Source organism: Danaus plexippus, chromosome 8 (assembly GCF_018135715.1).
Source record: "Danaus plexippus chromosome 8, MEX_DaPlex, whole genome shotgun sequence".
Classification (NCBI taxonomy): domain Eukaryota; kingdom Metazoa; phylum Arthropoda; class Insecta; order Lepidoptera; family Nymphalidae; genus Danaus; species Danaus plexippus.
Window position 1 is genome coordinate 4,456,316 of NC_083542.1, and position 22,692 is coordinate 4,479,007.

Here is a 22,692-nt window from a genome sequence, read left to right on the forward strand (position 1 = left end):
CCGATTTTTTTGTAAAATTAATTTTGTCGAGCGAGTTTTGTAAATAATAAATTTCAAATGATTAATTGTCACCCAAGTATATATATAATACCTAACTTTTAAAACTCTCTTATTTATTCGGTAATATCACATGATGTCGTCTTTATGCAACAGCAATTATTATCTCTACATAAAATTACGTTATAAAGATATACTAAATGTACATTTAATTATACAATAAGTGTAAATATGTCTCACATTGATGAAAAATTAAACATTCACTATTACATTCTGGAATTTTGATGGTATTTGTACGAAAAGTTACTTGGGTTCGAAGTTATAGAAAAATGCTTAAAATTAATCTATTAATAGTAAACTTTATTAAAAATATATATAAAAAAATTAAAGAAATAAAAAATATCAAAAGTAATATTTCGAGGATGTATCGTCCACATCTTCCAATAAAATTTCCATGTCTCTTGCGACCTGTTGTATACGATCAACGATAATTTCCAAGTCATGACAATAACAAAATCTCTTATCGGAATCTGTGTTCAATCTATAACTGCCGCCAATTTTTGTTTCGTGTATGTCAAAACTCTGCCACGGCTCACTAGCTCCACGACATTTGCGTTCATTAATTGTGTTACTGAATGCATAGTTCGAATGACTTTTATATTCTGAATTGTATTTTTTGTTATAATTCCTTTTCAACCATGGACCATCGTAGCAATACTGGAAAAAACATATTTTTTTTATAATAATTTTTTTATGGAATATTTGAAATATTTTGATCTATGTACCAACCTTACAGTTCTTAGGAGTCTTGAGAGGCTTTCGTTTATTTTTTTTGTGTTCATAGCAGTTTAAGGCTTTCGTCGGTGTGGTCAGATGGAGAGTGTTGCAGTCACTGCTAGCGAACTTTATCGGAGAGACGTAAGACTGGAAATAATTACCTAAAATTAAGTTATTTTAATTAAAAGTGCAAAAAAAGTTTGACCAGACAAAGAATGCTTTTTTGTAATAAAAAAAATTACATTTTAGAGAAATTTAAATATATTTGGAAGCTGTTTCACATCTATTCCTTTGGTGAATTCGCTATACATAATCCCTAATAAGTACAACGACTTCATGGGCTTATTGTTATATTAATGTGCGTTACAAATACATTATTTCTATTATACACATATGCCTCGTGTAAACCATACTAACACATCTTGTCAACGCTTCTACGAAGAAAATCGCACGCAAGAACAGCTGTCACTAATTGAAAGCTGAAATGGCAGTAGCAGTTTCCTGTAACAATGCATACATGTGGATATCATTCAAGGAAATATATTACTCTTTCAAAATGAATAATATTGACAAAGGTGCGGCAGCATACAGCCTGAAGAACAGAAAAAAAACTTTTTACCTTTACAGAATTTAACTGTAAAATTATCTCGTTCTGCCATTATTATTAGGTATCACGTATAAGATGCAACAGTCTAAAAATTTTACGTAGCAGTAAACTTATTACCGTGATTTAATTGCGACGTGTTGTAAGCAAACAGTACCAATTTGGACCAAATCGACAATAAAGATTCTATGCTATTTTTTGATTTCTCTTTTACATTTTTATTGACGTCTTTAATATCCGCAACTTCACTATTTCCTCGAGACAATAGATCTTCGTCATTAAGCTTCGTAAATTTTTCCAAACATTCTACATTTTCTTTCACAGTTTCCAGTTGCAGGTTAATATTTTGAGCGATGTTCTTTTTAACAATTTCTAATTCCTTTTTAACATCTTGAGGGTAATTAGATGTAACATTATCCACCACACTCAATACGCTGTCGGAGCAACTTAAGTCTTCTTTATTTATATTTTCATCATATTTGCTCGTTTTCGAACCGTCGCAGCTACAGATGTCTTTTAGTTCGACATCCTCGTGAAGTTCACAGACACTATCGAACAGATTGTCATCGCTCACACTGTCATTTCTGAGTATATTATCTTTGTTTGTTCTAAATTCGCTCCGACATAGTTCGTTGCTGTCGCACAATCTCCTGCGTGCACGTCTTTCCTTTAGTTCTTGGCGCAGTAAATTATTTTGATAGGATTTGCTTTTTAACAAACATGCAGCATCTATCTGATTCCTTTCTAGTGACTTATACTGTTCGTATAAATACCATGAACGTACTCGGTTACACTTTTTGCTTATTGAGTCCTTTTCTGCAAAATATTAAATAAATAAATTAATAAAAAATATAGGAATACACTTTATATTCGAATAGCAATAGTAGAACGAAATACATACCATGGGTATCTAATAAATCCATGTAAATTTTAATAACAGTTTACCAAAATAATTTTATTACTTGATTATTTTATATTCAAAATCTACGTAAATTGTTTTTGAGGTGTCAAAATCATTTATTTCTTGGCAGTTTCATAAACCTTGGTTTAATGTGAATTATTTTAAATCTAGAATAATATATCCATGTCATTTTTCTTCACTTGTAATCAGAAACAATAGCAATATTTTATCTGTACTTTTTTAAAACAACCTATTTGGTAGAGATAGAAGAGCAAATAGATTTCACCTGAAAACTGAACTTGAACTAAAAAATCACGGTTCTATATATATCACTACAGCTGCAGATTCATAGGTTAGTTAGTTTTTTTAACAATTTTTTTTGAGGATAAGGATCCTCAACTTCAGATCCTTTTCTACTAAGATAAGAGTTATCTACAGATGAAAGGCCGAAGAAAAAACAAAAGACCACTTTAAACTGCTTTTTAACTGCGTTTATTATTGTTTATTTTACAGTCGGTCTTACAATTAAAACTTTTTGTACGGTCGATGTAAGCTTGCACAGCAAACCAGTTACTGGAGTTAAATTAATGAATTTATGATTGCCGGCAGAAATCTTTATCAAGTATCTTATCCGCGTTCGTGTTTTTGTCACCCGCCCTAGACATTTTACAAAAACTGTTTTTATTCAGTTTGAAAAAAAATGTTATCAGATTTTCTTGTGCTTCTTTCGATCTAAATTCTACCTTTTCGTAAATAATATTTGCTGTAATGGTCACGGAAAAGGTATTTAGTTTATCTGTCGAAGTTATAACAAAAAAGCAAAAAAATGTAAAAAATATTTTATTACTATTAAACAGTTGCGCTAAATTAGTACCTTAATCGCATTTGGAACATTCATTGTGTGTCTTCCTAAATGGAACAGTAAGACAATGATATAACATTGTTAGAATAACAAATCTTGATAAAATTATATTTTAATGAATCTTAGTATCAATAGAAGAATATGGCGCCGCCAGCTGGCTGCCTGCTGTATCCAGGGTTGGTTTGAGAGGAGTGCACGCCTGAATTCATTAACTTAACGCTAAACGGCGACTTGCGTTCCGTTATCCCTCCGCGTTTCATCGGATGGCCCTATAACATATGAATTTTATATAATATTTCATAAATATTAACAAAAAACTTGCACTAATTTATATCCGGTAGATATAATTAATACTAATTAACTTTAGGACATAAAAATATAAGACGATGTTAATGATGACACAAAAAAAAATAAGACGATAATAATAATAGTGACTACGTTCAACAACATAAATACTTAAATAGTTTATTGGGAATTTTACCATTGGTATGAGAGTCGAAGGCAGTTTATCATTGGTGTTTCTTAACCGTCGCCATGTTTGGCAACCAATTGTTTCCGGTTGCAAATATAAGTCCTCTTTGTCTGCAAAGCGCTCCGTTGAATGGTTGTAGGTGGATGTCAAGATTACATCCAAGTTGTCATCAGGCAAACTGTTATACAGACGTAATTAAATAAAAAATATTTTCCTTGTTACATACTAATTTTGTTCCTTAAACCGTGTTTAAGGATTGTATAACATCTATTTTTGTTTATTTTTATGGGAAAGCATATGAAACATTAATTGTAATCCTCCCCGGTGACGCTGACAAAGCCAATAGAATTAACACCAGTAGTCAAGTCGAAAAAAAAACCAATTGTAACTCATTTTTGTCTGTATGAAATTAATATAGCCCTACAAACAAACATTGATAATTTAAACTAACAAAAATGGGTGATAAAAACTCAATTTCCGAACACTTGCTAATGTGTGATGAGAAAATAATCTCGAGCCTGTAGGAACACCATGTTTTTCAGTAGTAGAAAGAACTATGTTTTTTTTTAATTCTCCTTCTTTCCTTAAGTCCGGCAACAATTTCTTATTTCTCACTTGTTTTATTTCTGCCATTTGAATTTGGTTTACGTAGGATAACGCGATTGATTTAGATAAAATTTAAGAATAATTTTAAATTGTGACTGCCAATTCTGTCATAAAAAATGAAGTAACCATAGCAACAATGCATTTCTCGAAATAATACTTAAACTGAAAAAGTTATTTATCTTTTATCATTATAAATACGAAATAGTCTAAACTATCTTTTATCTTTATAAATACGAAATAGTCTAAACTATCTTTTATCATTATAAATGCCTAAACTGAAAAAAATCCTAAATATGGTTAGAATTAATATTTAAAAGCCTAATATGTACTAAAACTTATTTTTTCTTAATTTTATTTTTTAGGTTTCTACTTCTAATTTTTATACACAGAATACGTTATTAACTCTTAATGTTATGTTAGTGCTATGCTTTTATTAGATCGCATTTCTGCTTCATGTTCCAAAATATGTACAATACATATATTTTTTTTTACATACACCAGATTAGGTTGAGAGAAATAATATTTTAAAAAATATATATTTTAATATTAAAATTATCAATATTAAAGACTGAAATTCCCCTACATTCTCACTAAACTCATTTAATTGTATAGTCTGTGCAGCTAGCTTGCTTTCGAAACGCTTGCATTCCAATTTTTATCTTTATGTGATCGTTCACTCGATGATATAGACGCTTCTAGTTACGAGTTCTCTGTCGAATCCGCCATTTTGTTTTGTAACTTATAGTTTCCTGTGGAGGTTAAAGAATTGTAGGTTTATTTTGTGTTATTAAGGAAAAAAAGACAGCAAAATGAGTTACGGAAGACCACCGCCGCGAATAGACGGCATGGTTTCTCTTAAAGTGGACAATCTAACATATAGGACTACACCAGATGATTTACGTCGCGTTTTCGAAAGGTGTGGTGATGTCGGCGATATTTATATTCCAAGAGACAGATATACACGTGAAAGCAGAGGGTTTGCTTTTGTCAGGTTTGTTACTTTTTGTTATTTCCGTTTTGTGAATAAGTTTTTAGTCAAATAGTTTTAAATTGTGTCGTGGTATTTTTAGGTTCTTCGAAAGGCGCGATGCCGAGGAAGCACTAGATTCATTAGACGGAAGAATGTTAGACGGCAGAGAATTGCGAGTTCAAATGGCCAGATATGGTAGACCATCTTCACCATACAGAAGCCGCTACGACCGTCGTCGGAGGTAATTTTATTTTTTGTTCTTAGATTATTACGAATTAACACGCCAAGTTTAGTCTTAAGCTAATAAAGATTCTTACAGAGGCGGCAGACGCAGTTTATGCTTCACAGTTAATTGTGAGATGTTTGTCTACAGTAATTTACATATGTGTGTGATGATGTTTCTTTTAGCCACTCGCGTTCACGGTCTCGTTCACGTCGTCGCTCCAGGTCCCGGTCCCGCCGCCGCTCGTACTCTCGCAGCCGGTCCCGCTCGCGCTCCCGATCCCGCAGTCGCTCGGACTCCAAGAGCTCCCGCGGCAAGTCCCGCAGTCGCAGCCGCAGCCGCTCTCGTTCAAGACATTGAAGTGTGCTGAGTAAGATACATTTATTCATTTAGTATTAATTTCTACGAAGTGTTAAAAAATGGTAATAATCATGAATAACTATCATAGTTTTTAATTGCTATAGTATTGTTTTCTCTTCTGTGCAGGTTTAAAGTATCTTGTAAGCTGAAGTGCTGCACTTCAAACAAATGGCAGCCTAGGCTAAGGTACTAGAATACTCTATAACTTTAAGAACTTAAATTGACATAGTGGCAAACTCTGCAACAAAATTAGTCTATAAGATAAAAATTTATTGTAATGTTTGTAATTTTCATTATTTTTCTTACCATGTAATAGTTTTTTTTTTGTGTGTTAACATTTGTCTTAACTCAGTTGTCCAATCCATAACAGTGTAATTAGTAATTATTACCAAAAAAAAAAAATGTAAATTTTATAACTACTTGCTTAATGTTTAAATTTGAAAAGGTAATTTTAAATATCACATCTGTTCAAAAACTATATATTATTTTAATTTTGCTTGACTTTATTTATATGATGTATTAATATGTAATTAATCCACACTTGATGATGCTGTTATGGTTTTAAGATGTTATTGCAGGTATATACAAAGTATATTATATCTGAAGATCATGTTCCTCAAATTGGGTTAAAATTTGGGATTAATAGGACTACTCGACGATATGTGGTAATTTCCCCCCTGAGTCCGACTAAATATTTTGTTGTAATAAAAACTTACTTAACAAAACATTAATATGTAGGATTTATTTGAAGAACAAATTTAGTACAGTTAAGGTAAATGTAACTTGAAAGCTACATTAATTCAAATAGAATAGAGGAATAATCGGTGTTAACATAATACGTTGTCTAGAGAGATTACAAAATTAATGTTAATGTTGGTATGCTCAGGGCATGGAGTATGCAGAGCGAGGCGTTTGCGGGGAGGGGGGTTTTGCTGTTTGCTGACAACTGCTGAATTGCTGTTGTTGCTGAGCATAAGTTATGAGTAAACTTTTATATTTATTGACACAAGACTGGTGTAGCCTAGGCCCAAGAGAATGGTACCAGTTTAATTTTCTATGTGTACTTGCCCGTGCAGGGGTTTATTAAAAAAATTATTAATGAGTATTATTTTGGAATTAGAGTGAATTAAACAATAGTGTTATGTTAGTATAGTGGAAGTAAGTAGTCTTGCTGAGTGGATTAATATATGGATTTGTTCGGCAGGCCGGTGCTGCTCGCTGGCCTGTTTGCTGTGGCAGTTTCCTGTGCTGATTGGTGTGATTTGCAGATACGTGCGTCTAGGTTAACTTGTAATTGCAGGACTCCCCCCCTGATATTCACTAGAATAAGAAGTAAATAAAACACCGCTATACCATTCTGTTTAAAGGGAAGGTTTTCTGTTCTGAAACGTCTTGATATAGTTTATTCCACAAAAAACGTAAACCTTGTCTTTAAATCTTTTACGTCAAGCAAGCAGTCAAGGGCGCTATGGACAACGAGCATGGTTTAGTAACTTCGGTTTATTATTCGTAATAAACATAACATCAATTTTTTTTTTTATTTGCCTAAAGTCGAATCCTTCAATCCTATATTCCTTTTTATTATTTTTCTTTATAAAACTATTATTATTATATTTATATTATTTTTCTTTAAAAACAAACATTAATTGTGCGCAAACATCCTGATCCTGAATATTCGGAATATTCTTAAAACATAATTGGTTCAAACTCGATGTTCACAATCACAAGTCACTTCCCCACCTCATATGGGTATCAAACAGAATCATGATATTACGTGATAGAATTTAAGGAATATGTTGTATCTTTAATCAGGCTAACAAAGCTAAATATATAGCAAATATTGCAAGAACATACTTAAGGTGTAAACATATTTAACAAATTCGGTTTAGATTTCTTTGTTAATTACACATAAAGCCGAAATTTTTAGGGCGCTTAAAGTTATACAATCGCCTATGAAAACGTTAAAAAGGTCAAGTAAGATTTTTAGTTCTATGAATAAAGGCTTTAAAAACCCTGGTTTTCCTAAAATGTTACATTAAGTCCAGATTATTTAGACAACAAAACTCAATAAATAAAATACCTTGTGAACACCAACCAACAGAAAAAGAACAATAATTTGGATTTTGGGTGAAACAGAGGCCAATCTTACAGTTATATTTCTACCGAGTAAATTAATGACATATCAGCTATAACTAGAACTACAAAAACATTTAGACTATAGGAATGACTAAAGGTAAACATAATTAAAGAACGAAGTATTAAATTAAAAAAAAAGAAAGAAATTATCTAAATCCAATTGACAAAAAAATAAATGTAAAATTTAAATAATGGGTCTTATTATCTTCTCAATGAAAATATTTTTACCTAGTACTAAAAAGAAATAATAAATTGTCTGTGAAAAATTTCAGTTAAATTCTTTAAATAAGACTCCCATACGTTATGAGTGCATGTTTTTTGTTTGGTTGGTTGTTTTAAATGTGGCTTTCATCCGTGCAAAGACGTGCCCAGTATATTGTGTTGTTTGAAATTTTTAACAAAATGTCAATTGTCATATGAGGATTGTCATTTGTCAATTGTCAGTGCCAAATCAACGTGCTCCTGTAACAGAACCGATTCTATTTAAATTTTTTAAATTAAATTATTTACGACTGATCTGAGCGAATATGTCAACTTCTTTCTTTTTAAAAGGGAAATCCAGAAAATTACATAAAAGAAAAGGAGAAAAAATCACAAAGAAAAGAATAAAAAAACCAAATGATCCTAACCTAGAAAATGGTGGCGAATCTTCGGATAGCGATTTAGATCTAAAGAAATTTTCTGATGTAGAAGATTCAGAAAGTGATCACGAAACAGCTGAACAGAAGAAACTGCGGATAGCCAAAACATACCTTGAAGAAATAGAAAAAGAAGAAGCTAAGCGTGCAGAGCTTAAAGAATTGGACACTGCTATTGACAAGCGATTACTGAAAGACTATTTAGAACAGAAAGGTAAACTACGAATAGAAGTAGCTGATAATTATATCTGTCCCACTGAAGACGATATAAGAATTATCCGTGCGAAAGAACATCGCCTTTCCCTGACGTGTGTCTGTATCAGTAATGATGCCCAGTTTGCTATCACGGGTTGCAAAAGCGGAAGTATTATTAAATGGGGAATAAAAGAGAAAAGAAAACTTGGTACACTGACATTTAAAACACATTCCAATTTTCTTAAAGGTAGTATTTTATCAGCAGCTTTATCGTCAGACTCTAAATTTCTAGCAACATCGGACTCATCACCTGATATTCAAATCTGGGATCCACAGACATTAAAACATATTCATACATTCAAAGGTCACAAGGACTCTGTTATAGGACTTGTTTTCAGAAAGAGCACACATACGTTATACTCGGCTAGTAAGGACAGATCTGTTAAAGTGTGGTCTTTAGATGAAATGGCATATGTTGAAACACTATTTGGACATCAGTCTCCAATTACATCAATTGATGCTTTAACTAGAGAAAGGGCAATAACATCGGGGGGAAGAGATACATCTGTACGTATATGGAAAATTGTTGAAGAATCGCAACTCATTTTTAATGGGCCAGAAGGTAGTCTTGATGTTGTTAAACTATTAGATGAGGAACATTTTGTTTCCGGCAGTGATAATGGATCACTTTGTTTATGGAGTGCTTTAAAGAAAAAGCCCTTATGTACTGTACCAGAAGCACATGGTCAAGAGAATAATGTACCTCGTTGGATTGTCAGCTTAGCCACACTTATGAATTCTGACGTATTTGCATCTGGCTCCTATGACAATAATGTTAGATTGTGGAAAGTTAGTAATTCATATAGAAACATTGTGCCTCTATTTAGTTTAAGTATAAGTGGTTTCATTAATTCTATGCAATTTACTAGTGATGGCACCCAGTTATATGTTGCTGTCGGACAGGAACACAAGATTGGCAGATGGTTTAAAGATGGCAGTGCAAAGAATGGTTTAGTCATTGTTAACTTTTTATTGAAGTCATGATTTTTAAATAAATCAATTATATTTTTACAACAAAATCTTTCTTTACTATTGACCTTGGTGGGAGTGATAGGTATTGGAATGAATATGTACTAAAAAAAAAACATCTGAATTAATAAAAAATAATTATTATTTACTTTCTTATTATACTACAAAGTTTAAAAAAATTATTATCAGTAATAAAATGTTTGTGTACTTATGTTTTAAGTAATTATATTCCCTTATAGGTATATGTATATCAACCGACTATTGTACTTGCTCCTCGAAGTTGAAGGTAGCCAGCTGTTATATCCATGGGTAAACTCCTGACTGTAGCAAACTCTTCCGCATTGCTATAGAAAAGTTTGGAATGTCTGTCTATATAGGGTGCTGGAAGACCAGATATATCAGAATATTTCTTTGTGGGTTTAAAAGTGGGTGGAGCATTAATTGAATAGTCTGCAAAAGAAACATTATTAGATAAAACAACATTTAAATTATTTAACTTAGCAATTACCAAGCCAGCTTCATTAAGTTAATTTGAAGAATAGCTAAAATTTTTACATATCTTGTCAGTGATAGAAAGTTACAATGGGAGAAAAATTCGAAGGAGTGGTAACCTGCTAACCTCCACTAGAGTGTGTAGATAGGTTAAGCTGTAAAGCCAGTCTGTATTTGTGGATTGAAAATCTAAACTCAATATTATATAGAGTTGTTTAATACGTTAGAAATGAAACTTATTATAAATTTGCATATTCAACTTACACAAAACAGCTTCTTCAGGCCAAGGTAGTGTTCGTTCGGTAGTTAATATTTGCTTTAGCGATCTCCACATGCGTTTTTTGCAACCACTTTTTACGATAAATTTATTTTCTACTTTAAAGCGATGTGTTTTTTCTAATTCACTGCTCATTTCTAGTTGTTTTTTTGCGAAGCATACGAGAAAAAGTCATTAAGTGAATAATTTATAATGAATGATTATAATTTAATACTTATTAAATTGCAATTAGTCAAATATTTAATATAGTAAACACTAATAATATAGTATCATATTGGTTGACAAATATTTATAAATATGACTTTGACGGATAATTTAAAATAACCTACCTCTTGAGGTTATTTATGACTGTGATAAATATGAAATTGTTTTTGAAATTATACTTTTAAAAAAGTTTTTGAAAAAAAAATTGTTGCAATTATTTAAATTTTAATACAGTATTTAAAAACGGTAAAGTTTACTAACATAACCTTTAAAAACTTAGACTATTAAATCAGTATTTCAAAATTTAAAGAGAATTTTAAGTTTCTCTAAATATATTTTTTTGACATAGAGATGTTCTTTAACAATTAATTAACATAAATACAAATGCTGAAGTATACATTGTGACAGTTCTAGAGTTGAAGTTCGAATTTCGTTTTGAGAGAGACATTTGAAAATATCGATACTGATGTTGATATCGATAATTATTAAAACTACAATTTAGTGAGAGAGGAAATCATGAATTGTAAGCTTGGGAAAATACAAAGTTTGAATGGTTACAAGAGGTTACAAGTATATCTTTTTTAACTAAATAGTAATCTAGTTAATTAGTTAATGAGACCTAAGGCGTTCGGAAGTATTTATTTAAATGAAATTAATATTTTTCGGATTACTATGCCTATTTTGTTAATTTAAAAACTACATACTGATAACGTGATCACGTTTGCTGCAAAGGAACAGCAGGTAACTTTATTGATATAGATTCGGGCAATTTGTGGTTTACCAATTATTATTGTATCTGATTTGAGCAACATCGGTAAATATTAAAAGTATCGATATTTCAATACGTTACGATTATCGATAGATGTCGCTAATCGCCATCCCTATTTCGGTTTATTTGATTCATATTTCATACAAGCTGTTGGCGCCGATGGTGTACTACCTATCATCTTATTTATTTCTTTGTTTTGAAGTGTTTTGTCATTGTTGGGTTTGAATTAAAATTAAAGAAATGAAAAAAGGATATAAGGTGACCGATGTTAAAAGGGAGAAAAAAATTGGTGTCGCTGCTGAGAACCTAGAGGAACTTATTGAGAAGTCCTGTAAAAAGTTAGGGGTAAGTTGATTTCTATTCATATTCAACATTCCTTACAATCAATTTGATTTACGATATTGTTAAATTATATGAGTCATTTCAATTTTTAAGTTTGTACAGTATTTGTTAATTGGGCCAAGGTTACTTCCCTTGACCTAATTCTTTAACCGTGACCCATTTGCACTGTTGGTTTCCAGTTCAATGTCAGCTGCGCAGAGTGCCGTCTGTATGTGGCTGAGGACGGGACTCAAGTAGACGACGAGGACTATCTCAGAACCTTAGCACCACAAACATTATTTATTCTGTTACAGGAAAATGAAACAATGGTTACTGGTTTGTTTATACACCCAAGTTAATTTCAGAGCCGATATTTTAAAGTTTGATTTTCGCGCCTTTTTTTGTTTTATATTTACATTAATAGACACTGAACTATTCCATAGATTGTTTGCTATAAAAACATGTAAAATTAAATTTAAGCTCATTGGTGAAAGGATATATTCAAATGATAGTTATATTTCAGACTTTGACTACTTCTACAATATGATTTCTTCTGTCAAAAAGGATTACCTTAACACAGGGAAGGCTGCTAAGGAATTTCTAAATGTCAATCTTAAAGAAAAATTTAAAGTACTTGAAAGATATATTTCAGCAGCTAACGATTCTAGGGCTATGATAAGTGAGAGGACTCAGGATCCAGACTGGTTTGAAGGTTGGTGAGAAACGATAAAAGGAAATTGTGTATTGAAATATAATTAAAAAATTATAATGTCATTTATAAACCTAATAATATTATCCCAGGTCTTGATTCAAGTGAGAAAACAAAGGAACAGTCAATGTCAAAAAGAGCCAAGGAACGCATGAGGGGTTATTATTACAAAACTAAAACAGCATTACAGTCTTCGCAACTGTATATACACACGAAAAACGGACAAAGCAAGAAACTCATAGACCTGTTCCTATTGGAATTGCGTAGAAGACTTGAAAATAGTAAGTATAATGGGGATTACTTTAATAGGAAAGGTAGTGAAGGTGTACGATTGTGCAACGAAAATGGTCTCTTTGAATGTGGAGGGCTATGGAATAATAAGAAATGTATTTACGAAGGTGAACATGTGATCAATCCTTATAGAAGCCGCGAAGAAAGGATTATATTCCAAACTTGGAATTTAGATCACAAGATTGAGTTGTCTCGGTCCATCATACCGAATATACAAGAGGCGATCAGGAATATTATTCATGCAAATGTAAAATGCGTGATGTGCAACGTAAGTTCGGGTAAAGGTCACATAGAAATTGACCGATACTATTTACAAATATTCACTATCGATAATCTAAAATTAGTTCATATAGTTTGTCATGATAAAGGCAAACACAGTGCTGAATCGAGTGCTTATATTTTATGCCAAAAATGTTTTGGTAATTATAGAGTTTAAGTGTATTTTAATCAATTACAGACTGAGTTGCCACTTCTCTATCCTTACTCTTATATTTTTTGATAATCTTACTCTTACCCTTAGTAATGTGATATAATTATTTATGTTCGAATCAGAATGCTTTTGAACAGTGACCATTTACAAGTTTTTGCTATTCCAAAACATCATATCAGGATATATATATGACAATGTTTATTTGAGAATATACTGACATGTATATTATATATAAGGATAAATTAAATTTTATTATATGTAGAAACCTGATATTGTTAATTAAATTATGGACTTTTATATTCCCTACTTGATATCCTGTACCCTTAGGAATTAGGAACCATCTTAGATATTGATCTCAAAGTTACTGTTATGACTTATAACATTATTTTTTATATAAATTTTATGTACAGTTTATGTAGATTCCGTTACAAAATGATATATTTTTGTGACAATGAATTTAACTATGCAGGGTCGTAGTCATTGAGGGGAATCTTGTGTTTTTGTTAATTTTATTCTGTTAACAATATTAACATGTTAATATCAAATTATTTGTAGTTCCATAATTTATATTTGTTGAAATTTTCCAAATAATTTTGTTAAATATTTTATTATAGTTCTTCTAAGAAATTTTATTCAATGAAATATTAAGTTTAAACATAAATCTAAAATAATATTTAAAAAAAACTTAAAGAAATATTAAATGGCAATATTGTATTAGGATTTAAGAAAAATTTCAATTCTTAATTTAAAAAGAAATCTATTTAAACCTCCAACTAATTGTAAGTAAATTTTATTGGACATTTTTTTTTTAATTTTTTATTATATTAATGAGTTTGTATACACAATGATAATTTATGTTTAAGTAAATGAAGTACTGTATTTTAAATATTGATGAAACAATAATATTTGCAGGTATTCAACTATTGTAACACTATTTACAAATCTATATTTATATTTTGATGAATTAGCGACGGAAATTTATGTAATAAAATGTAGACACTTCCAAAGTAGCTTTATGATGTTAATGTGTAGCATGAAATAAAAAAATATAGATAAAAAATAATATTCACCGTTTTAGAATGTAGATAAAAAAAAATAATTAATGTATTAATGATATAGGTAGTGCAAGCAATATTAGTTTAGTTATGAATAACAGTCACGAATAATATTACTCATATAATTATCAGATGTTAATAAAATAATATGTTGAACATAGAGTAGGGCATAAAATTATTTATATGAAAATTGCAAATGATCTTACTTATAAAGTTGAAATTCCTTGCTTTGCTTCCATCCAAATCTGTGAAGATTATTCGCTTAACATGATTATTATTGTTAGAAAAATTAACTGTATACAGTATTAATGTTATATTACCTTCTCCATGTTAGTTTAAAATAAATAAAAATGTATTTAAAGAAATTGTTTTTTTTTGCTTTTCTACATTGTAGCCAGTATTTTTTTTTAATTAAATGACTATACTGTTTAAATATTTTACTGTTTATTTGATTATTATACAGATATAAAAGAGGAAATTGAACATTGTATGTATGCTATGTGGATAGATGTATAGTTGTATGAAAATTAACTATTTTCCATATGCTTTGAAATAACGAGTCAGCTTTAGTTTTCACTTTAATGAACATTTATTCACTTACAAAGCACTTAAGGTAACAACTATCTTCTTTTACGGCCGGGTGTCTTTTTATTCATGTTCCGTTGTCCTTTACCCGCTTTCGGTTTCTTTGCTGAGAAGTTTGTTGCATTGCCACCTTTTACTTTACGTTTACCCTTGGCTGGTTTCATGTTCTTTTTCTCCTCTGATCTCCTGATGAGTATTAAAAAAATTTAATCTTAAATTATATATATTTAACAATTAATTAAATATTTCATAATTTATCTATTATACAGTTCCCTTAAACGTTATTGTCTGGATACTAACTGTGTTTGTTCTTTATGAATATGATGCGAGACTGCTTTCTCCATATCAATTTTAGGTCTCTTGCTCAGTATTTTATCTATGAGGTTCAAATTATTTTGTTTTTCAGCTTGCGGCGTGGGCACTGGAGCTTTACGTTTCCTCTCCTTGCCAGGAATCAACTCATGCACTCCCTTCCCCCTCGCTTCCTGTTCTTTAGGCAGCTTATCTTGGAATTTACCGAGTGATGCAGTGGATGCTTTTGCTACAACCGCAGCTGTAGATAACTGTAAGCAGAACAATAAATGATATATATATGAATGAATATATAGAATAATTCATTAATTAAAAGATTATATCAAATAGCCACAATACCTGTGTTGCTGAAGCTTTGTCAGATGTGACAGGCAAACCGACTCTAGGAATTTTCACTTTTCTAGATCTAGCTATATTCTTTAACCTCTGCAATTCATTTTTAGCTACTTTCTCCGATTTCTCACCGGCTTTTTTCTCATACATGTCCGTCATTGGATCCATGTGTTGAGGAACTTCAATAAGCCAATCTTTTTCTTTTTCAGCTGCAGCTTTCCTGAACCTGTTTTGTTATTATATAATATAATATAATTTAAAAAAAGCTTTTAACTATGGATATAGTACAATCAATAAATCAAGAAATAAGTTATTGAAAAGAGCCTAAAAACTAAATAGCAGGTCTCCTTTAATGTAACAGTTGTTACATATGCATATAATATAACTCATTTTTGACACATACAGCTAAGATAAAAAATAATAATAATTTAATATCATAAAATGTAAACTAACTCAAAATTTTGCTGTTGTTCTTACCCATATAAAGGAACCCATTTCTGCAATTGTTCATCCCATTTCAATTTATCTTTCTTTTGTTTTGTAATACCCTTGGCTTTTGCAAACTCTTGCCATTTTGTGAGCGGTTTTGGTTTGGGCACAGGTTTGGATCGAGGCAAAACTGTTGTGGGCTGTGGTAGTCTGACTACAATAGCTTCGTCTATCCGTTCAGTGGGCAACTCCCAAATTTTGTTGAGTAATAACTGTGTATTGTCACGGGACAAAGATTGCAAATATTCATCTCTGTTACTGTTCGCACTAAAGTTTCAAAAATTGCATTAATAATTATGAAGGAAATGTTATGAAAATCAATAATCTCAATCTAAAAAAACTTACTTCAAAAGTTTTGAATCTAGATCATTGGTATCATAAACGAGTAAAGTCCCAAGATCATATTCAACATCTAAGTGCTTTTCGACTGTAATAGGTTTGTACTTCTCAGCCTTTTTTTGTTCCTTTTCAAGAATTTCGTTTACTATATCCATGTTGTGGTATATTTTCAATGCGACATAAGGAATAACATAACCTCAAACAATTATAACACGCTTTCAACAAGACGACTGATTGAAATCTGTCATATTATTTTTAACAAAAGTCATGTTAAGAATTTAGACAAATGTAAACACTGTACATTTCATATTCAATAGTATATACGTAAAATATTTAGTTTTTAAAATAATTCACTCAATAATAACTCAATAAAGGACTATAACAACATAAAGACAAAAGAAATTGGTTGTAAGAATTATTTTTTTTATTTCAGTATTAAAATAAACAATTTATTTTTCTATCCATTACCTTTAAATAAGAAGCATTATATTAAGAGTTAATTAATACTATTTTCACTTTGCATCTAAGTTTCCTTTTAGTAATAAGTATTTAAGATTTATTAAGAGATTTAAAAAGTTTTATGCCTAAATATAAAATTTATATAATTATTTAATAAGATGAATTACCAACTTTCGAATTTTTGCAGGTCATAAGTATAGATAAACATTTTATCATGTCTGTGCAATAACATTTATTTTTATATAAATTCAAATACTAGATAAGTAATAATTAACAATAACGGAAAGTCTTATTAGTTACCGACGTGGAATTTTTGTTACTATTGAATGATTATTTGCAATTTACAGTAAAATTGTTACTAGATGATAAATAGAAGAAATACAACCATCTCTCATTTTTATCAAGAGCAAGTACTGTATTTGCAAGTGTGTTATTATCACATTTTTGTACAAATAAGTGTTCAGCACTAATTCCCTTGCTTTTTTTAAAATGGTGTTTAAGCGTGGAGCACTAATTGTTATTGAAGGAGTTGATAGGACTGGTAAAACGACACAATGCAGAAATCTTGGTATGTTAGTCTACTGAAGGGATGCAGAAAATGATGTTCTTGTATAAATTATACTGTGTATTCTAGTTGAAGGTTTAAAAAATAAGGATGTAGCAGCTATGTACTCCAATTTTCCTGACCGAACCTCTGAAATAGGGAAAGTTATTAATCACTATTTGACCAGAAAGGTATTTACACCTACTTATAAGCAGTTATAAACAAATATATTATTTGAGTGTTATTAAAGCAAAAATGTAATTACAGACTGAAATGTCCGATGAAACGATTCATTTGTTGTTTTCCGCCAACCGCTGGGAGAAATGTGGTGAAATAATAAAACAATTGGAAACAGGAACCACACTTATCATAGACAGATATTGTTATTCTGGAGTAGCCTTTTCGGGAGCCAAAGGTATATGTACCATTCTCAGAACGGACATATTTTTATATACGCGAATTTTAAAGTGCGTAGTCATGAAAGCGCTCTTGGTTTATTGGGAAACCAACATCCCCAAATACCATGGCATCACAGTCCACAAGTATTACAAGCTCACTAACAAACTCACTAAGAATAGGTTCATTGTAAATTTTACGAGGTAGAAGTAGGAGCGAGAGGTAAAAAAGCCAAATCTCTCAACAACCTGCTAAAAGACTTGCTCTGCCAAGAGCTAACATCAGTTCATTCTTGGAATGTGTGTCAAAGGCAGCCTTAGTAGGTTCATTTCAAATTTGGTTAGGTAGAGAGAGGAGCTTGGACAGTGGAGGTGAGTGTTGAACTTGTGATAAATAGGGGCCCCTTAAACCTACACCTGGATCGCAAGTCCCAGGCACTGTTGAAGCTACTCTCCCTGTAACACGATGGACCTGGCACCCACATGGTGAATCCATGTATTGCTTAGCGGTTTTGTCTCATTATATATATATATTAAAAAAAAAAACTGAAATTAAAAAACAGATGCGAGGAATTGTTTACTAGTATATATAGTATAAATATTGTGTTGCAATATTACATTTAATTTACATTCTTATTTCTTAGGATTAGATATAAATTGGTGTAAAAATTCTGATGTCGGCTTACCAAAACCAGACAAAGTATTTTTTTTAAATATGCCATTGGAAACAGCTATGCAAAGAAACGGCTTTGGAAATGAAAGGTAACTGCCACCTTATACAATTTAATATTTTACTTGAGATCCTAATCAAATGTATTTATGGTTTAAGGTATGAGGTTAAGAATTTTCAAAAAAAAGTCTTGGATGTGTATATGCAATTAAAAGATGAAAATGGGACATCTTGGATGCTAATAGGTATTTATATTTGCTTTACCCAGTTGAAAGTTATGAGGTAACAAAAATAAAAAGGAATGCAGACGAATTGATAACCTCTTCCTTTTTAGAAGTCTGTTGAAAATAAGAATCACACCTGATGACTTAGCTTTTAGCTGGGTTAATATAAAAACATTTAAATTAAAAAAAATGGCAAATTATATTTAAAACTTGTCTTAAATTTTAGGCCCATGGACATAATACAAGACGAACTCTTACAGAAGACCCTTGAGGTTGTAAAAAATGTTAGCAATGAACCTTTAGATAAGATGTGGATTTATAAATAAGTATTAAAGTAGTGTAGGATAATAGATAAATAAATATTGGTATTTTTGAAAAATGTTTATTATTGTTTACAAACTCTGTAAAAGGATTTTGGCTCCTTCAGAGGACTGCGCTTTCAGTAATTTCGAATGAGGTTTTAACTTTTTTATCCATTTTTTTGATGTACTTTCTCCATTATTTTCTATGAGTTTTACAATGAAAAAACATCCACGATTTGTAGCCAACCACATTTTCAACTGGAAAGAAAATATGTTTTTAATTAATAATTTTTTTACAACCATCAAAAATAAAAATAGAAACTATATATATAAAAAAAATGTTAATTAATAAAACCTTTACAACATTGTATATATTAAAAAAAGTTATCCTGTACTAACAGTTTCATCCTCGATGTTATCACAAATAATGTTTCCGAGTGACTCTTCCGCATCTTTGTCCAAAGCTGCTAGTTTTTTCAAACACATGTGCATCCCGGCGTCTTCTATCGCTAGTATGCTATTGTCATTGTTTGTTATAGTCCAATCTACTTTACAGATAACTTTGGCGAGTTCTTCCAATGCCTTTTTAGAGTGATCTATTAAAAATTTTGTAAGTAATTATACCTAAATATTTACTGTCCTGAAATATTATTTTATAAAATATATAAGTTTTTACCAATAGATAAAACAGCTATTGTTAACAGTAAAGTTGCTTTGTCCTTCAGCCAGAATTCAGGATCATTTTCGATATCACTCTTTATGGCGGGGAGAATCAGCTCTCTCAACTCCGAAACCCGAATTTCAGTGTCCTTCTTTGAAGTTCCAGTTTTAAGTCCTTCCTCCAAGAACTTTATAAAGGTTGGGTGGAATGCTGCCGAATCTTTAGGCTTTACAAGCCAGTGTAATGTCTATAAAATAAATTTAAAAAAATTATCATTGTCTAAGGGACTTTTCTATGTTTTCAAAATAAGTTTGAAAGAGAAATACTTAAAATCTAACCTAAAGTGTTCTTATTTAATTATTACGAGGTATTTTGTTATAGAAGAAGAATATTTGATGTCAATTTCTATGCCTGTTCCATAAAAACTATATATATATATATATATATATTCACTATGCCCCAATATTTAATTGTAATAATATAAAAATTAAGCAAAACTCACCATCTTTCCCCAATGGTCTCTTGCAATGTCCTTCAGGTTGCTGATGAGGGTTGAGACGATTGCCTTTTTAACTAACACTGTGTCATCGACGGAATCGAATATCACTATAAGGAGTCTATAGCCTGTTTTGTGTTTACTGAGCGGCACCACATGTTCCTTAACTACTTTCAATATGGTCTGAAAATCAATATTTATATCAGGTATTGTAATCAGGTCACAATAACGGTTAACATAAATCAGGTCACAAAAACGGTTGTTACTTAACAATTTTATAATATTTAAAGTAAATGCCAAGTGTATAATATATAGAAATTAAAAATTGTATTGAAATCCAGGAAATAACACAATCAACTTTAATTAATTATTAGTTTCTATGGATGGAAGATTTTGATGTGTCTACTTGCCTTTTTATCTTTGTTTGTCCCTTGCCAGACACATAAGCTGGCCACATTCACTCCAGGCAGGGAGTTACTGAGAGGTACAATCAATGGACTCAGACTTGATATAAGTTCTGTTTGATCCTCCTTACTACACTCTTATGTAGTCATACAACACAGAATGCAGTAATCTGTAATTAAAATGTTTATATAATGTTGCTAAAAATTACAAGATTACAAAATTTATCAAAACTAGTGATTCATACTCGCTGTCATGTAAATTTTTGTCCAAAATGCGTTGTATGTTCGCTTTACATGACTGCAAAATAGCAGCTTTCATTTCAGGACTGTCTTTGTAAGTGTCACTCAGTGTCTTCACTCTATCATCTTTTGTCTGTAAGATATGTTAAATAAATATATCCAGCTAAATTAGATAATTTGATGCTTTGAACAAAACCAAATGGTACAGTTTTGTAGTGATATATTAAAAATAGATTTCATTATCCAAATTAAAACAATAGTTGTAGTGAATACTTACGTTTTTATACATTTCACCATAAAACTCTTGTTGCATGTGCATCTTTTCCTTTTGGATGCAAATTCACCGTATGCATAATCTAGTACCGGAGCACTTATAGAATGTGAAGCTAAAGACACAATATTGCCCAATAGTTTCTTAATTACTTGATGTCTTATTGCATCGGTGCCATACTTGAGGATGCGCTTCACCGAGTGATGAGCATATTTTGATTGCATCATTGTTGCCATGATGTCCATCAGTTCTTCTGTTATCTCATGTTTAATTTCATCTGAGCTATGCTTGAGTAAAACTTGTATAACTCTGCTAAGATCATGGGTCAGTGCAATAGCTTTATATTGGCCTTTGATGAGAGCATGTAATTCTTTACATGCACTACTTCTGAAATCAGGCTTTATCACCTTTCTGAAATCAAACGATCTAACTGTTATAATATATACAAAAAAAATATATAAAAGAGTTTTAAGAAAATACATTATAATCCTGATAAATAATATTATTTTACCTTTGAATTTGTGCGGCTAATAATTTAGCTTTATTAGAAATTTCAAATATTTCTGCAGTTGATTTAGCTTTACGTCGCTCTAATCGTAAATTCTTTTTCTCTTTTTTCATTTCTGACCATTTTGGTTTTTCATCTTTGCCGTCTTTTGAAGATAGCTTCGTATTTTTTGTACAACCAGCTTTACCTTTAAATCCTGGTTTAGAAAACTTCTTTCCATTTTTTAAATCCCCTTTCTTAAACGGTTTATTATTTTCGTTATTTTTTAAATCCCCTTTCTTAAACGGTTATTTATTTCCTTATTTTTTAAATCCCCTTTCTTAAAGGGTTATTATTTTCGTTATTTTTACCTTTTCCATCTTTTGTGGGTTCGCTAAACTGAACTTTCTTCTTTTTCAAAGGTGAAGTATTGTCATCGCCGTTTTTTCTTTTTAATTTCTGCATAGTCTTAGTTTTAAAACTTACTTCCGTTGATATAAGCTTATTATTTCAAATAAAATCAGCTCAATCAACAATACAAAAACATAACCCACAAACACGTGAGTTGTACTCCTATAATGCTTAACTTAATGTTAAATGTCACTTTTTTATTGGACGTTGACGTTTAACGTCAGCCAAATATCTTTGTATAATTTTTTATATGCTATGGATTCACTCACACTGCAATCATTATATTTATTTGTACGATATAAAACACATACTTTGTTATTGTTATGCCCCAACTTTTTTTGACTATTTTGTGCATTTTGAAAAGTTCCTATCAAAGAATCTATAAAAAAAATTCCCATCAATACACCATACTATTCAGGGTATCTCACGTTCCAAAATTTTTTTCTCTCTCAAGGTAATGTTTACTCATGGCAAATTAGGATATTTATTCAAATTATCTATTTATAGCTATAGTATATTTGTAGTAAGATCAAAAATTGAAATATAAAATTATTAAGATGTTTTTAAATATATATATTCAAAATATACCACACAATAACATTTCTAAAACTATACAATATTACTTAAAATACACGTAAACAAATTATTATTTCCTATAAAGAGCTAAAGGATTTAAATATTTAATAATTACTAATATTACTTTAAAACAAGGGGATTGATATTAGTAATGTTTTTTTTTTCAAAATGTTTGG

General features: G+C 30.7%; 9 protein-coding genes across 14 annotated transcripts; 4 read left to right on the forward strand and 5 right to left on the reverse strand.

The window, feature by feature from the left end:
* Positions 1-336: 336 nt before the first annotated feature.
* On the reverse strand, positions 337-3,240 carry LOC116774006 (uncharacterized). Of its 2 annotated transcripts, none has more exons than XM_061521302.1 (6): positions 3,154-3,240; positions 2,280-2,446; positions 1,499-2,194; positions 1,192-1,275; positions 787-935; positions 337-714 (listed from the first exon to the last, which is right to left on the reverse strand). In XM_061521302.1, the coding sequence occupies exons 2-6, from the start codon at positions 2,299-2,301 to the stop codon at positions 400-402; spliced, it is 1,266 nt and encodes a 421-aa protein (XP_061377286.1). In that variant the 5' UTR covers positions 2,302-2,446; positions 3,154-3,240; the 3' UTR covers positions 337-399. The 2 variants fall into 2 exon arrangements, 1 of the variants encoding a protein (XP_061377286.1); XR_009752610.1 differs by having other exon boundaries at positions 579-714; positions 787-921.
* Positions 3,105-4,348, reverse strand: LOC133318731 (cilia- and flagella-associated protein 276-like). The gene is made up of 3 exons (XM_061521304.1): positions 4,065-4,348; positions 3,623-3,791; positions 3,105-3,410 (listed from the first exon to the last, which is right to left on the reverse strand). Exons 1-3 carry the CDS (start codon positions 4,244-4,246, stop codon positions 3,270-3,272), a joined length of 492 nt encoding a protein of 163 aa, XP_061377288.1. The 5' UTR covers positions 4,247-4,348; the 3' UTR covers positions 3,105-3,269.
* Positions 4,349-4,865: 517 nt separating this feature from the next.
* LOC116773158 (serine/arginine-rich splicing factor 2) lies at positions 4,866-7,300 on the forward strand. 4 transcript variants are annotated; one of them, XR_009752612.1, is made up of 5 exons: positions 4,866-5,210; positions 5,290-5,430; positions 5,637-5,782; positions 5,899-5,958; positions 6,659-7,300. XR_009752612.1 is itself a non-coding variant. In XM_032665570.2 (4 exons), the coding sequence occupies exons 1-3, from the start codon at positions 5,029-5,031 to the stop codon at positions 5,770-5,772; spliced, it is 459 nt and encodes a 152-aa protein (XP_032521461.1). In that variant the 5' UTR covers positions 4,866-5,028; the 3' UTR covers positions 5,773-5,782; positions 5,899-7,300. The 4 variants fall into 4 exon arrangements, 2 of the variants coding, with proteins under 2 accessions (XP_032521461.1, XP_032521449.1); XR_009752611.1 differs by having other exon boundaries at positions 4,867-5,210; positions 5,598-5,782; XM_032665570.2 differs by having other exon boundaries at positions 5,899-7,300.
* A 1,029-nt stretch (positions 7,301-8,329) lies between these two features.
* Positions 8,330-9,839, forward strand: LOC133318878 (U3 small nucleolar RNA-interacting protein 2-like). Its single transcript, XM_061521301.1, has one exon. The coding sequence runs from the start codon at positions 8,436-8,438 to the stop codon at positions 9,783-9,785; it is 1,350 nt and encodes a 449-aa protein (XP_061377285.1). The 5' UTR covers positions 8,330-8,435; the 3' UTR covers positions 9,786-9,839.
* A 55-nt stretch (positions 9,840-9,894) lies between these two features.
* Positions 9,895-10,805, reverse strand: LOC133318880 (INO80 complex subunit C-like). The gene is made up of 2 exons (XM_061521305.1): positions 10,527-10,805; positions 9,895-10,220 (listed from the first exon to the last, which is right to left on the reverse strand). Exons 1-2 carry the CDS (start codon positions 10,672-10,674, stop codon positions 10,021-10,023), a joined length of 348 nt encoding a protein of 115 aa, XP_061377289.1. The 5' UTR covers positions 10,675-10,805; the 3' UTR covers positions 9,895-10,020.
* Positions 10,806-11,559: 754 nt separating this feature from the next.
* LOC133318879 (DNA fragmentation factor subunit beta-like) lies at positions 11,560-14,683 on the forward strand. Its single transcript, XM_061521303.1, has 4 exons — positions 11,560-11,857; positions 12,034-12,169; positions 12,357-12,545; positions 12,635-14,683. The coding sequence occupies exons 1-4, from the start codon at positions 11,753-11,755 to the stop codon at positions 13,267-13,269; spliced, it is 1,065 nt and encodes a 354-aa protein (XP_061377287.1). The 5' UTR covers positions 11,560-11,752; the 3' UTR covers positions 13,270-14,683.
* Positions 14,429-16,612, reverse strand: LOC116775370 (ribosome biogenesis regulatory protein homolog). 2 transcript variants are annotated; one of them, XM_032668276.2, is made up of 6 exons: positions 16,383-16,612; positions 16,026-16,304; positions 15,555-15,774; positions 15,204-15,466; positions 14,920-15,089; positions 14,429-14,563 (listed from the first exon to the last, which is right to left on the reverse strand). In XM_032668276.2, the coding sequence occupies exons 1-5, from the start codon at positions 16,529-16,531 to the stop codon at positions 14,939-14,941; spliced, it is 1,062 nt and encodes a 353-aa protein (XP_032524167.1). In that variant the 5' UTR covers positions 16,532-16,612; the 3' UTR covers positions 14,429-14,563; positions 14,920-14,938. The 2 variants fall into 2 exon arrangements, with proteins under 2 accessions (XP_032524167.1, XP_032524159.1); XM_032668268.2 differs by lacking the exon at positions 14,429-14,563 and having other exon boundaries at positions 14,884-15,089.
* Positions 16,613-17,036: 424 nt separating this feature from the next.
* On the forward strand, positions 17,037-19,047 carry LOC116773632 (uncharacterized). Its single transcript, XM_032666126.2, is given in 7 exon segments — positions 17,037-17,403; positions 17,470-17,570; positions 17,647-17,794; positions 18,419-18,536; positions 18,604-18,662; positions 18,665-18,689; positions 18,895-19,047. Coding segments are annotated over 7 exon segments (630 nt in total). The 5' UTR covers positions 17,037-17,324; the 3' UTR covers positions 18,995-19,047.
* Positions 19,031-22,132, reverse strand: LOC116773641 (protein penguin). Its single transcript, XM_061521300.1, is given in 11 exon segments — positions 19,031-19,228; positions 19,370-19,566; positions 19,647-19,878; positions 20,134-20,310; positions 20,538-20,670; positions 20,672-20,701; positions 20,777-20,904; positions 21,049-21,101; positions 21,104-21,453; positions 21,554-21,794; positions 21,877-22,132. Coding segments are annotated over 11 exon segments (1,827 nt in total). The 5' UTR covers positions 21,995-22,132; the 3' UTR covers positions 19,031-19,060.
* Positions 22,133-22,692: the final 560 nt, after the last annotated feature.